Raw genomic sequence first — 12,504 nt, forward strand, 5'->3', positions numbered from 1 at the left:
TTCTGGGGTCCTTTTGGCAGAACACGCCCTGAGGCTCAAAACTGCAGATGCTCAGGAATTCTCCTTCTAGGAATTTAGCCCAAAGATAGTGAAAAGGCATATGGCCACGGGTGTCCATCATAACTCGGAGGTGGAAGCAACCGAGGTGTCTAACAGCGTGAAATCGGTTAGGTAAATTATAGGCTGTGGTCCTGCTCATGCAACCATTTACTTATTCCGTCACTTCACAGATGTACTGAAAACTTCCTGTGTGCCAGGCACTATTCCAGGCCCTGGGGATTCTGCGGTGAACAGAATAGACAAAACCCAGCCTAATGGGAAGTGAGAGAGGATGGGTGGATGGATGGGGGGATGGAAGGATGGATGGATGGATGGAAGGATGGAAGAATGGATGGATGGATGGGGGGATGGATAATAGGTCGTATATTGGTGAAGGAGTATTCTTTACCCAGGGGGCTCAGGACAGGTGTTCTTGAGTAGGAAACATGAAGGAGAAGCCTGAAGGAGAGAGAGCAAGCTGTGGACCTGTGGACAGACGTTCCAGGCAGAGAGAACAGGGCTCACCTGGTGGCCCTGAGGTGGGAGCTTGGCTGGTGATCCCATGAGTAGCAAGGAGGCAGATTGGGAGGTGAGAGAAGATGGGGGAACGAGAGGGAGGCAGTCTGCTCATGGGAAGGCAGGGTTTGAACAGAGGAGTCCTGGGGGCCTACGTACATTTTTAAAGGAGGACACTCTGTGGGGAGATGAGGACTGAAGCAGGGGAGCCAGCTCCACCACTGTCACCATCGACCAGGCACCGTCACCATCTTTTTTTTTTTTTTTTGCGATACGCAAGCCTCTCACTGTTGTGGCCTCTCCCGTTGTGGAGCACAGGCTCCGGACGCGCAGGCTCAGTGGCCATGGCTCACGGGCCCAGCTGCTCCGCGGCGTGTGGGATCTTCCCGGACCGGGGCACGAACCCATGTCCCCTGCATCGGCAGGCGGACTCTCAACCACTGCGCCACCAGGGAAGCCCCACTGTCACCATCTTTAAGAGAAGATGGTGGCCTGCACCAGGGGCAGGCAGTGGGGAGAAGTGTCAGATTCTGGGCATAGTGGAAACACGTATCTGTTGACAGGGAACAACGTTCTTGCTTTAGAAGGAAGCTTCCCTGGCACGTTCCGGCCCTCATCCCAGGCTGGGTGGGGCCATTGGTCCTTGCAGAACCTCTTCAGCTCAGTTCGGCCCCACGCATAGGTATGAAGTGGAAGAGGCCAGTGAATACACAGATCCAGTTACCTGGGAAGATTGGCTTTATCTGCTGCAGCTGAACCTGCACAGAATCCAGCAACACAGCATTTCCACTCCCGGCTGCGTGCTCGGTGGGGGATGTGTGTGCACCTGCCCTTGAAGACTGCACAAGGCCCTCGGCAGCACTATTCATGACGGCTGCGATCCGGAAACAGCAGGCACGCTCACCACCAGAAGACTGGGACACACTCACCCGGCGGAGCCCTGCCAGCGCTGAGAAGGAACCAATGACAGTGACCCACCGTGGGGGGTGGCTCACCAGCGTGACGTGGAGCAGGGGGAGAAGCCAGACTCAAAGAGGTCTTGGTGTTTTATTCCATTTACAGCAGGTTCAAAAACAGGCAAATCTAACCTGTGGTCTTGGAAGTCAGGCTCCCCGTGGGCAGGAAGACCGACAGGGAGGGGCCTCTGGGCACAGAGATGCGCACTTTGTGACAGGCCATTGTGCCGAGCCCTCATGATTCTGGTCCTTTTCTGTATGTGTGTCAGACTTCAGTCAAGAGGTGACTTTTTAAAAGTTTGGTTAATTATTATTTTAAAAATCTGTGTTTATGCACTAAAAATATTGTCTGGAAGGATGTTCAACAAAATATTTGATAGAGATTGTTTCTAGGAGATAAGATTATGGATGATTTTAATTTTTTTTCCTCTGTGTAGAAAATTTCTAAAATCTCTTCCATACACACACACACACACACACACGCACACACACACACACACACTCACACACACACACACACACACACACATATACGTCTGAAGTTTATTAGCAGTCTGATGCGGCCAGGGCTTTGCCAGCTGAAAGGATGTAGTGCTTTATCCCAGAGTTGATACCGAGGAACTCAGGAACTCCACCTAATCGAGCACGTCAAGAATAAAGGGGAATATTTGTTAATTGAATGTCATGTTATGTCCTCAGTTATGCCTCATACAAGACAGGCAATTCAGAATTCCCAAGTATCCAATTAAAATGCTAATTATCTCATACCTTGATAAGGCCGCTCTCGCGGAGAGAGAGAGTGGCTTCTCCCCGGCACTGCCTCTCCTCGTGCCCTGACCACCGCCGTCTTTACGCTGCCCTTGCCTCTGGCAGGCGAGCTTTCCCCTTCCAGGATCTCTGCACCCCAGCGGCCCCTCCTGGAGCACCAGCTCCTGCTTTCCACAGACTGGCCTGGTGCCCTGTCCCTGGGATCGGTGGGCCATTTGTCCCGGCAGACCCGTTCCTGCTCAGTCTGGGCCCCATGCACAGACTAGAGTCCGGGGCCCTGGAAGGTGTAGCACAGCATCCTCCACCACTGATGTTCGGGGAACAGAGAGCCTTGCCCCGCCAAGTGCCCCCACCGCCGACAGATCGGGGTCAGAAACCCTACATGGACCCCAGGCTCAAAGGGACTGTTTTGAGGGCTTTCCTGACCACAGCACATCACCACACTGACCTGCAGTTTCCTCATCAGCAAAGTAGGAAACCCTCTCCTCCCCGGAAGGATTGTCCTAAACGCCGAACGCCGCAGGCAGCTGTTGGGCCTTCTCGCTGGCCAGGCCTGTGGGAGGTCCTGGATGAGAAGGCGGCAGCACCCCCCATCCGGCCAGGGCTGCAGGTGGCCCTTTGTCCCTGGTGGTGCTGCGTCGGTGCAGGCTGGGCCACGAAGCTGTTCTGAGCACTGGTTTTATTAATAATGCATTTCTGGGTTTATCCAAGGCTTTAAATCCGTCCCTTCTTGATGTCATTCCGTGTGAATGCTACTTGCTCTTTTAAAACGTGCTCGGAGCCTCTCCGTGGTGGCTCCCTGGTGTGCTCTGTGTCTTTCTTCACCAGGGGGCCTGCGGAAGGAGGGGGACAGGGCAGCCCCCCCGGTCTACCACCGAGTCCCGGTACCTCCCTCCCGCAAGAAGGCCCTCACGCTCTGGCCCTGCCCGCCTTCGTAACCCTGTGTCCTAACCGCCTGCCCTCCTAGACCCTCTGCTCATCCAGGTGGCCTCCACCACCATGCCCATCTTCTCTTGCACGCTCCTGTTCCTGGCTCGGCCTCCTGGGAACCGGACATGCATCGAGGCCCAACCTGGGAGGGCATGAGGTGCCTGATGCCACCCACAGCCCCTGACCTCCCTGGCTGGCCCCGTCTGCTGGCACTCACGCTCACACTGAGAGTTGGGCGACCCTTGCTGCCTGGGGCAGCCCTTCTGCCATAATGTGGGGCAGCTAATGCATTTTGTATAGGGCTGTGGCTATCTCCTCATCAGATGATACACCTCAGAGGGCAGAAGCTAAGCCATGCGGCCAGGAAGGCTCCATGGGCTGGATTTGCGGGCACCTGGGGAGTCCCAGCAGTACTGTCCCTGGAGATCTGGGCCTTGGAATCTGCTGTCCCTGCCCTGTTAACCCCTCTCCAGGCACCGATGGATGGGCCTGCCACACTGTCGCTACAGGAACCCCATCGACGTCGTTATTCACAGCACAGACTCTCCCAGGTTACTTAAATGTTCTCATTTATGCCTGGATACAAAGCATTTTCTACCTGTGTCTTGCTTGGGAAAAATTTATAGGCAAGAGTGTTAGAGGGATGGCCATGTCGGGGAGCTTCAGGGACCACCGCAAGGCGGGTAGCAGGGCTTTGGGCAGACCCTGCCCTTCCCTCTGCTCGTCAGGAAGCCCCTCCTGCTGCCTGGGGAGGCTGTGGGCCATGTGCCTGGTCGGAGTGCCCCCCACCCACCCTCCGTCCAGGTGAGCAGGAAGAAGCTGGGGTGGTTAGGCCCACCTGACCCTCGCGCTGCACGTGAGAGTCCGATTGTCTGAAAGGGCAGGCGGGGCTGCTGTCGGGGGCTGCGGACACTGCTGCCTGTCTTTCTGACTGCTGCCCTCTTATGGATAGACCAGTCGTTTCTAGCAGTTCTGTTGTGACTGTAAAATCTGCCTGCTGTGTTTTCATACTGTACTTTTAGGTGTTAATTATCTAATATTTGTTTATGGTGTCTATCTGATGGTTCTTTTATCAGAAGTCCTGGGAGGGTCTAGCCTGCTGCTTGCTGTGTCTGACAGCTCTTGTGGACTATTTTCAGACTGTGAGTTCATCTTCAGTGTGTGGGGTGTGTGTATATATATGTGTATATGTACCTGCATGTGTGTGTAGACGTATGTGCACGTGTGTCCGTACGTGTGTGTGCACACGCAGAGATTGTGGCAGATCGCGGCTCTCCTGCCTGGGTTGAGAGTGTGGCCGCTCAGTTTGGCTCCAGGTATCACCAGTCAGGGACCAAGTTTTTTGTTAGTTTCCTGGCTTCGGGGTTTCCAAACCATACAGGTCGTTCACACTTGAACCTGAACCCCGTGGAGGACAGACCCATGCTGCGAATTCTGAGGGAACGTTCATTAATTTTTTCCCGGAGCCCGGGAAGCTTCCTGATTGCCTCCTGCCGTGCTGGTGCATTTTCTCCAAGGCTGTGCATCCCTGCCCAGCCCCCAGCTTTATGTTGGGGAGGGCTCTCAGTTCTGGCCCCGTACCTCTGGTTTGTCTGGGGCCTTCTCACTGTCCCCACACGGCAACGAATGCCAAGGCCTCCAGGTTAGCAAGACCAGCAGCTTCCTCGTCTCTTCTGGCCACACTTTGCTTTTGTCCTGTGGACGTGGCTCTGCTGATGATTTTTAACCAGCACGTCTGAGTGTTGGGGGTGGGAAGGCTGTTAGCTGCATCCTCTACCTTCATCTCACTGTGGCTCCCAAGGGGCTGATGGGTAGCTCGCAGCCGAATGCAGCCATAGACGTGTGTCAGCCCCTCAGGTTATGCGTCAGCTGGACCCTCACCTGGTTCACAGTTTGCCGTATTCTCCGTAAAGGTCTAGTGGGTCTTTATGACGTGTCCTCCCGTTGCTGCTTGGTCTGTGAGCCATCCAGTGGGAATGGGGCGCCTCTGCCGCTGCCGTCTGTCCTCCAGGCCTGTTCTTGCTGAGCTCTGACCGGGCTGTGCGGGAGCCTCACGTCGAGCCTGTGGCCCCAGTTTGGAGCATCCTTAGCTCCCCATGCCTTGAGAATCAGAAATATGTCAGACCCAGGGTCCTGGGCCACTACACTTGCCCCAGAACTTGGGCGCCTTTACGTGTCCACGGCCCAAGGCTGAGGTCCCGGGGAGAGGGGCCCTTGAGGTGTGTGAGCAAAAAGCGCAGCCCGTCGAGTCCACGTGTTATGCCGCTAGAGCATCAGTGTGTTCTTGTATCGTGTCAGACAGGTTCCTTTGAAACAAAATCAGATGCTGAAGTCCAGCGTGAAGGACTTAAACCCTTTTAAGGGAGAGGGACTTTCCAGCGTGTGGCGTTTCCCCTCCTCTTTCCAGCTCTTCCTTGTGGGGGTGGCATCGTGTGGCTGACAGGTAATCCGCGCTGCAGTTTGCAGGTGGAAACTGGGTGGGCCGCTCCTTAGTCTGGTGCTTCTGTGAGTCAGGCCTTTCAAAGGCTTTTTCCTTAGAAGCCAAGGCATGCGATGAAGGCTGTTTCTACTGAGTAGATGACGGGTTAGGGAAACACCTGCTTCTGAGACTGGCTGCAGGTGGGGGAACCGATGCCACCCCGTTTCCCCAGGCTGAACCTTCTGATTTGTTCATTCACCACCCCTCTGCCTGTCCCCTGCTGTCCCCGTCACCTGGAGAGTGGCTGCTGCCCCCCAGAACCCTGCTTCTGTCTGGACAGGGCATCGTCCCCCCAAGGCTCAGGGAGCCCTGTGGCTCCGTGGCCCGTCGGCGTCCCCCACTCACCGTGGGCTGCTGTGTGGAGTCCCAGTGTCTGAGGCCCCACTGTCGGGGTGGGCAGTGTGGAGCCGCCTCAGGGCCCTGACTTGGCCTGGCCGTCCTGAGGCTGAAGTTGGGGGCAGCCGCCTGAACGCTCCCGCCATGAATACGGCGGCAGCTGATGCCGTACGTGGCTTTCCTCACCTCCCTGGGCGGTTCCTGAAATCCTTTGTGTTGAGGAAATATTTCGCTTGCAGATACACAATTATTCTGTGGGATTTGTAAAGCAAGTCTGAAAGCTGATTGAATATAGCAGAACTGTTCGTGCATAACAGCTCCTTAATACCGAATCATAACAATTATGCATAATTTGTGTTTATAGTGCCTGGAAGATTAGACGCCTCCGTACAGACGTGCTCTAAAACAGGCCTAGAACACGCAGGGCAGGATTGCCACGTAGTGTGCCCACGGGCAGCCTTGGTGTTCTGAGCACAGCCCTGTGGTCGGCCTTCCCTGCCCTGGCGGTCAGTGGGTAGGGTGGGGTCCACCTGGACCTGCTTCCCAACCAAGGCCATCCGGAAGGCTGGGCCCGAGCTCTCGCCCAGGCCTCAGGGAGGGGGTGAGGGCAGCCCCCCACCGTTGCCCCCCTCCCCGGCTGGGTTCTGCAGAGGCCGGGGCCTTGGAGCGCCGAGTCCCACGCCCAGATGACCTCCCACCCCCCCAGGTCCTGCAGTGTATGGTGGGGGGAGGGGCAGGGTCCTGGCATCTCCAGAGCCGTTGGCAGTGTGGTCTCCCGAGGGTTCAGCACTGCTCGTACGGTGTTGATGTGGCAGTGGCTCATCCTCTGACCTCTGTCACACCCCGGGGCTTGCCAGGCTCTGCTGACCTCCGAGCTCCTGGAGGCCTCCCCTGGCTCTGTCTCTGTCTGGGCTCAGCCCAAGGGTGGGCTACCGGCGACCTGCTCTGAGGTCTCGTCTTTCCCTCTAGACCTTCTCCTGGCCTCCCCTGCTCCAGGTGGGAGCTCGTCCAGGGGGCCAGCCGGTTTGCTACTTGGCACAAGTAGGGAAAAGCTGGGCCTGCCCCCAGACCCTGCCTTTCTCCACCTGCACACGGACCTGCCCCTCAACGCCGTCCTCTAGGCCAGAGCCCAGTGGCTCCCGCTCTCCTTTCCCTGCGCCCCTCCCTGGGCTCAGCCTCAGGGCCTGGGTGAGTCCAGCACTGGGGCTGGGAGAGCTCTCGTCCCTCCCTGGCTGTGCATCCAGCCCCTCCTCGTGTGGGAGGATGTGGCCACTGGAGAAGGGGTCACAGGGAGACGCCCCCTCCCGCCCTGCAGAGGCAGGTGGCCCCTGCCCTAGCCCATCTCCCTGCAGGACCAGGGCTGTCTTCCTGATGGGCCTGCAAGGCTGGGCAGCGCCGTGGCACTGGAAGTGGCGAGCTCTTCCAGCCTTGTCCCCGCTCCGCGCTGACCTCTGTGCTTCGGTGGCCTGTGGGCTACAGGTTACCAGCCACAGATCCACGCTGGGGAGTTCAGGCCTTCCTGCAGGTGCAGCTGAGCAGGGCCTGGGCTGAAGATTTGCATGGGGGCGGGGGGCGTGCGTGCTCCGGTGACTCTACTCTGACGTGTCTTCCTTCCCCCGCAGCCTCTTCGAGCACTACTGCTTCTCCCGGGGTGGCATGCGCCACAGCTCCTACACCTGCATCTGCGGCAGGTAAGCGCACCTCCTGGGCCGCGTGGGAATGATCACGGGAGGAGGTTAGGGAGAGCGAGGGGACCCCACCGTCCTCCCAGCTTAAACGCACCTGTTGCTCCTATGCCCGAGGCAGTGCCCACCTAAGCCTTAGAAGTCGCTCTCCCCTCCTAAGGCTCTGGGAGCAGAGGTTGCTTCTGCCCGTCCTGGGCAGTGCCGGGTGAGGAGGGGAGCCGGCCTGCCCGCTGCCGTGCCCTCCCTTCCCGTCTCCAGCTGGCTGCTTCTCCTGGGGCTGGCCTTCCTCGCCCCCTCCACACAGGCACGCTCCCAGCATGGGGGACCGGGCCGTGACCTCAGGCTATGCCAGCTTCTGTGTGCCGGCGGTGCAGAAGGAGCTGGGTCAGTGCCGGAGGCTGCGGTTTTGCGTGTGTGTGGCCGTGCGGGGAACAGCACAGCCGTGGGTGGGTCTGGGGCTCTGTCGTGCAGGGTGTCACTGTAGGCGTGTGTGTGTGTGGCACGTTGTGGCTGGGGGCGGGGGCTCTGTGTACGTCCTGTGTGTCACCCGCACTTGGCCGGGTGTGCTTTGGAGGCACAGGGTGGAAATGACCACGAGTATAGGGGCAGCTCATGGCCGTGAGTTTGCACTGCTGTGTGGCTTTGAGGGGCACGTCCTGGGTGTGGGCGGCCCCCTCGTCCCCCAGGCTCACCCCATCTAGTCTCCTTGTGCTCTCCCCTTGGGTCAGAGGGTCTGGCCCCTGTCCAGCCGGGATGGAGCCGGCAGCTCTGCTGCTGTGCACGTCCTCGGCACATGAATAATACATGTGAACATCTCAGTCCTTGGAAATGTTCTTCTCTGGCGGATAGAGAGAAAAATCATTATTTCTACTTTTATGATTCCTAAGACTCCCAAACAGGACCATAAATATTACGCCCAGTGGGTTTTTTTTCCCTTTCGACAGACTTAAAAGTTTTTTTTTTCTTAAAGGCATCGCTCATTAGGGAAGTGTTCTCAAGCAGAGGGGCGAGGTGCCACTGCTCACCGTCTGTGGCCCTGGCCTGGCGGACCTCCATGGCAGCCCCCTGACACAACCCGGCCCTTCCCACTGGGCCTCCCCTCTCCGCTAGTCACCAGGAAATAAGGGCTTCTTTGGAGTCTCTTACCCGGGCCCGCAGGCCCTCGCTCCCACATCAGGCCCACATCCCCAGCGCCGAGGCCACCTACCCGAACACCTCAGCCAGGGGAGCGCTGCCAGCGCCACCGCCGTGAGCCCAGAGGTTGGCCAAGAGCCGTGTGACTGCACTAGGCCAGGGCCACCTTGCCCCTCACCCCCACCTCAGGCTGTGGACCTGGTCCAGCGGCCCTGGGCCCCTGCTGCAAGGTGGACAGCACTGCCCTTGGGGCAGGGAGTTGGGGTGCTGGCGCCCGGGGCCTGCTGGGTGAGGATGGGCTGCTGACCTCCCCCTGGTACTCTGCAGTGGTGAGAACTCGGCCGTGCTGCACTACGGACACGCCGGGGCCCCCAACGACAAGACCATCCAGGACGGAGACATGTGGTGAGTGACGCCAGCCCCCAAGCTGCCCTGGTTCTGCGTGTGAACAGCGCGGCTGCAGTGGGCCTCAGCCCCAAAGGTGGCTGGCCACGGCCTCTCGGTCCCACCCTGAGAAGGCGGACCACGGTGAGGTCCCCCCGTTGCTCTGGGTCCAGACTTCTGTGCCAAGACTTTGGCCTACACGTAGCCTCCTCTCCGGGACCAAGGCGGCCCTGAGAGAGGGGAGCGGGGCCCTGTGTCGTGTGGGTGAGGCACCACCTCAGGAGGGTGGGCATCTCAGTTCGGAGCGGAGAAGACCCCTAGGGAGTCCCCCGCCCTCTGAACCTGCCAGCTCCTGCCTCAAGGCTCCTTGGCACGAGCGGAGGTCAGAGGTGGTGCTTGGCCCTCAAGGCTGTTGGCAGGGCTTTGCTGAGCATAGTGTGATGTGCTCCCTGCTCCCCATGGAGCCGTGACTGAGCAGACGTGGGTAGGACCCACAGCCTCCAGCCCTCCGATGGACTGTGCCCAGCAGGCGGAGTCGCAGACCCTGCTCCCAGACCCCAGTGTGTAGAGCTCGTGCTGGGCGTACGCGCCCCTCTCTTGGGTAGGCGCTCCGGCCTTGGCAGGGGCCTGTGGGCGCCTCACTGACCTGGACCGGCCCTGTCCTCCGCTCACGGGCGCTCGCACGGCCCGCCTGTTCTCTCCACCACCCAGATGTCGGGCAGAGCCAGTCCAGGCTGCCAAGGGCTCCCGAGAGCCGTCCAGAGGCCACCAGCCCCACGGGACCACCTGTCTTGGCCTGCAGACATCTTGCTGTGGTCACCGACCCGCAGAGGAGGGCAGGAGGGGTGCGCACTGTCCCAGCTGGTCCTTTGGTGCCTTTCCCTCCTGTTGCTGAGGCACCTGAGCCAGGCTCCATCGTACTGCTTCCCGCCAGTGCCGTGCCCCCTCTCGGGTCGTACACGTGCCCTGCTAGGCTCCATCCCGAGCTGGCATTCCGGTCCTGCCTGCAACACTGGCCAGGAACCAGCCTCACGCAGGGAGTGGGGAAGGCTGCACACGGGGTTCCCTGGCCCGCAGCCACCGGGGGATGTGAGCCAAGGGATGCCTGCTTCTGAGCTGTCACTGCCCGGTGTTTTCAGAAACCCGCCCAAGCCCAGGGTGCCCCTGCTGCAGGGCGCACCAGGCACCCACTGGCTGCGGTGTCCACTCACCCAGGGTCAGGAGCTGGATGGATGTTCTGGCCCTGGCCCCTGTTGGCAGGAGCCCAGCTCAGCCTTCTGGGAGGAAACAAAGCCTCTTAATTCCCACTCTGAGCCTCAGTTTACTTGCTGTCGGTGGAGACAGCACACAGCACTTGGCACTGCACTGGGCGGCAGCAGGGACACATTGGGACCACAAGTCTGGGTGGACACACGCTCTCTCAGGGGCCTGGGTCAGCAGGACAGGGACGGGAGCACGCAGAGGGGGACACCCAATGTGGACACAGAGACCACTGCCGCTCACTGCACCCCGCCCCACCCCCAGAGTGTCTAACGCCCTTCCTGGCATAGGGGCCAAGGGCGTGCAGCAACTTTGACAGGGTTCTCCCCTGTGCCTGGTGCCAGGGACCGCTCTTTATGTAGATTTGCTCACCTTGATCCCATGAAGTGGGTGTCTCCCCCTCCCCTCACTACCCCCCCCCCCGCAACATGTAGGCAAGGTCACTGAGACACAGGAGCGTCCAGGTGAAGAGCCAGAGGATTTGGGGGTGGGGTCGGCTGCCTCCGGCTTGACTCAGCTGGAGACTAAGGAAAGTGGGGGGGGGTCCTTCCCTTTGGTGGCCCCAAAGGAAGATCGCCTGGTGTCTTCAGGGACTTATGCTTCCTAGAACCTTTCCTAACGCTTTTGACTCTGCGGCCCCTTCTGGCTGGGCCAGGATGTGGAAACCCAGTCCCCAGGCAGAGGCAGACCCCAGCCACACCAGCAGGCCCCAGCTGTCCCTGTCGGAGGGTTCTGCAGCAGGGCCACGTGGCTCTGAGTCTTTCTTCTCTGTGCGTTTGGCACGGCCCAGAGGAAAGGACTGCTTCTCCCCTCTTCTCTTTATGCGTCCTATGACAGTCCTCCCCCAACGAGAGGCTGGCTCCGGGGGCCCTTGGCGCGGTGGGGCCTGGCTGACCAGGGGTGCCACGCAGCAGGCCTCCTCCACACGTCCAGACGCTGTGGCCTCGGCCCTCCCGGGCAGTGTGCGGCACCTGTGTCTCCTGGTTGCAGCTTTAGAGACAGGAGTGATCCAGGGAATCCCACGGATGTTAATGCCAAGCCCAAGCTGGTGATTTTAGTTTTCTGGTGCCAACTCTGAAATGTAGCCAGTAGAATAATTATGAGTTTGTTATAGTCAATTTATTAGGCAGCATTTAGAACAACATGTTTTGTTGATTACTGCTACTGCCAGGTTGCTGGCGGCATTTATAATCCATTGTTTTATTGAAATTGATCTGCCAAGCGCCCACTGTGTTTGGTAAATAATAGAGCGCTCTGTTATCCCAACATAAAATCCACAGCACTTCATCATAAGGTACAAAACCAAAATACAAGCATGGTGCAGAATTTTCCCTGAAGCTGAGCGTCGCCCAGAGCCATGACCGTTTTCCAGGTGCCCATCGGGTGGCACGCGCTGGGTCTCCGTTCCTTGATGTCGGGTGAAAATGCCCCAGAGAGAGTTTAACATTTAGGAGTGGGGCTGTTTGGGGGCCGGAGCTGGTCCAGGACAGTCAGACTCTGCTGGAGAAAGTGAGGAGTAGATGCCGAGGGGGCAGCCAGCCCTTCCCATCCCTCTCCCTCTGGTCCCAGACGTGTGATGATGAACACAGAAGGTCCCCAGTTCAAGTCCCTGCCCTCCCACTCCCTAGCTGAATGGCCACCCCTCTGAGCCTCAGTTTCTCCATCCATCGTTGGGTGAGAGACAGCACCCAGCTCTGAGGACTGGGATAATGAGGGCAAAACGTTGAGTGTGGAGCCCGGCACAGGTGGCTCCTGGCAGGAGAGAGCTGCAACACGACGACATCCCCAGAGCCAGCAGCGCACCTGTGCCCCTGAGGCCCGCCTTCCAGCAGCTGGTTCCAGGACGGAGGCCGGAGGCGAGAGCCACCAGCAGAGCGTGTGCCGGGCCCAGTGTATTCAGGCAGCTCTCTGGTCACGTGGTCGCCTGCTCTGTGTTTTCAGCCCCCAAACTGTCCTCGAGGCGCGTGCCAGGTGGAGCATGTAGCCGGCCAGGGCCACCGTCTGCTCCTCTGTCCTT

The 12,504-nt window shown here is 59.1% G+C and overlaps 1 protein-coding gene across 2 annotated transcripts in view; it reads left to right on the forward strand.

Annotated features, from left to right (window-relative positions):
• Window positions 1–12,504, forward strand: part of PEPD (peptidase D) — a 114,434-nt gene that overhangs the window by 82,495 nt on the left and 19,435 nt on the right. For both annotated transcript variants that reach the window (XM_030874442.2, XM_060289343.1), the window contains exons 10-11: window positions 7,647–7,715; window positions 9,171–9,248. In XM_030874442.2, the coding sequence (XP_030730302.1) occupies window positions 7,647–7,715; window positions 9,171–9,248 (147 nt within the window). The remainder of the gene's footprint in view (window positions 1–7,646; window positions 7,716–9,170; window positions 9,249–12,504) is intronic.

The sequence above is a fragment of the Globicephala melas genome, chromosome 19 (genome assembly GCF_963455315.2).
Source record: "Globicephala melas chromosome 19, mGloMel1.2, whole genome shotgun sequence".
Classification (NCBI taxonomy): domain Eukaryota; kingdom Metazoa; phylum Chordata; class Mammalia; order Artiodactyla; family Delphinidae; genus Globicephala; species Globicephala melas.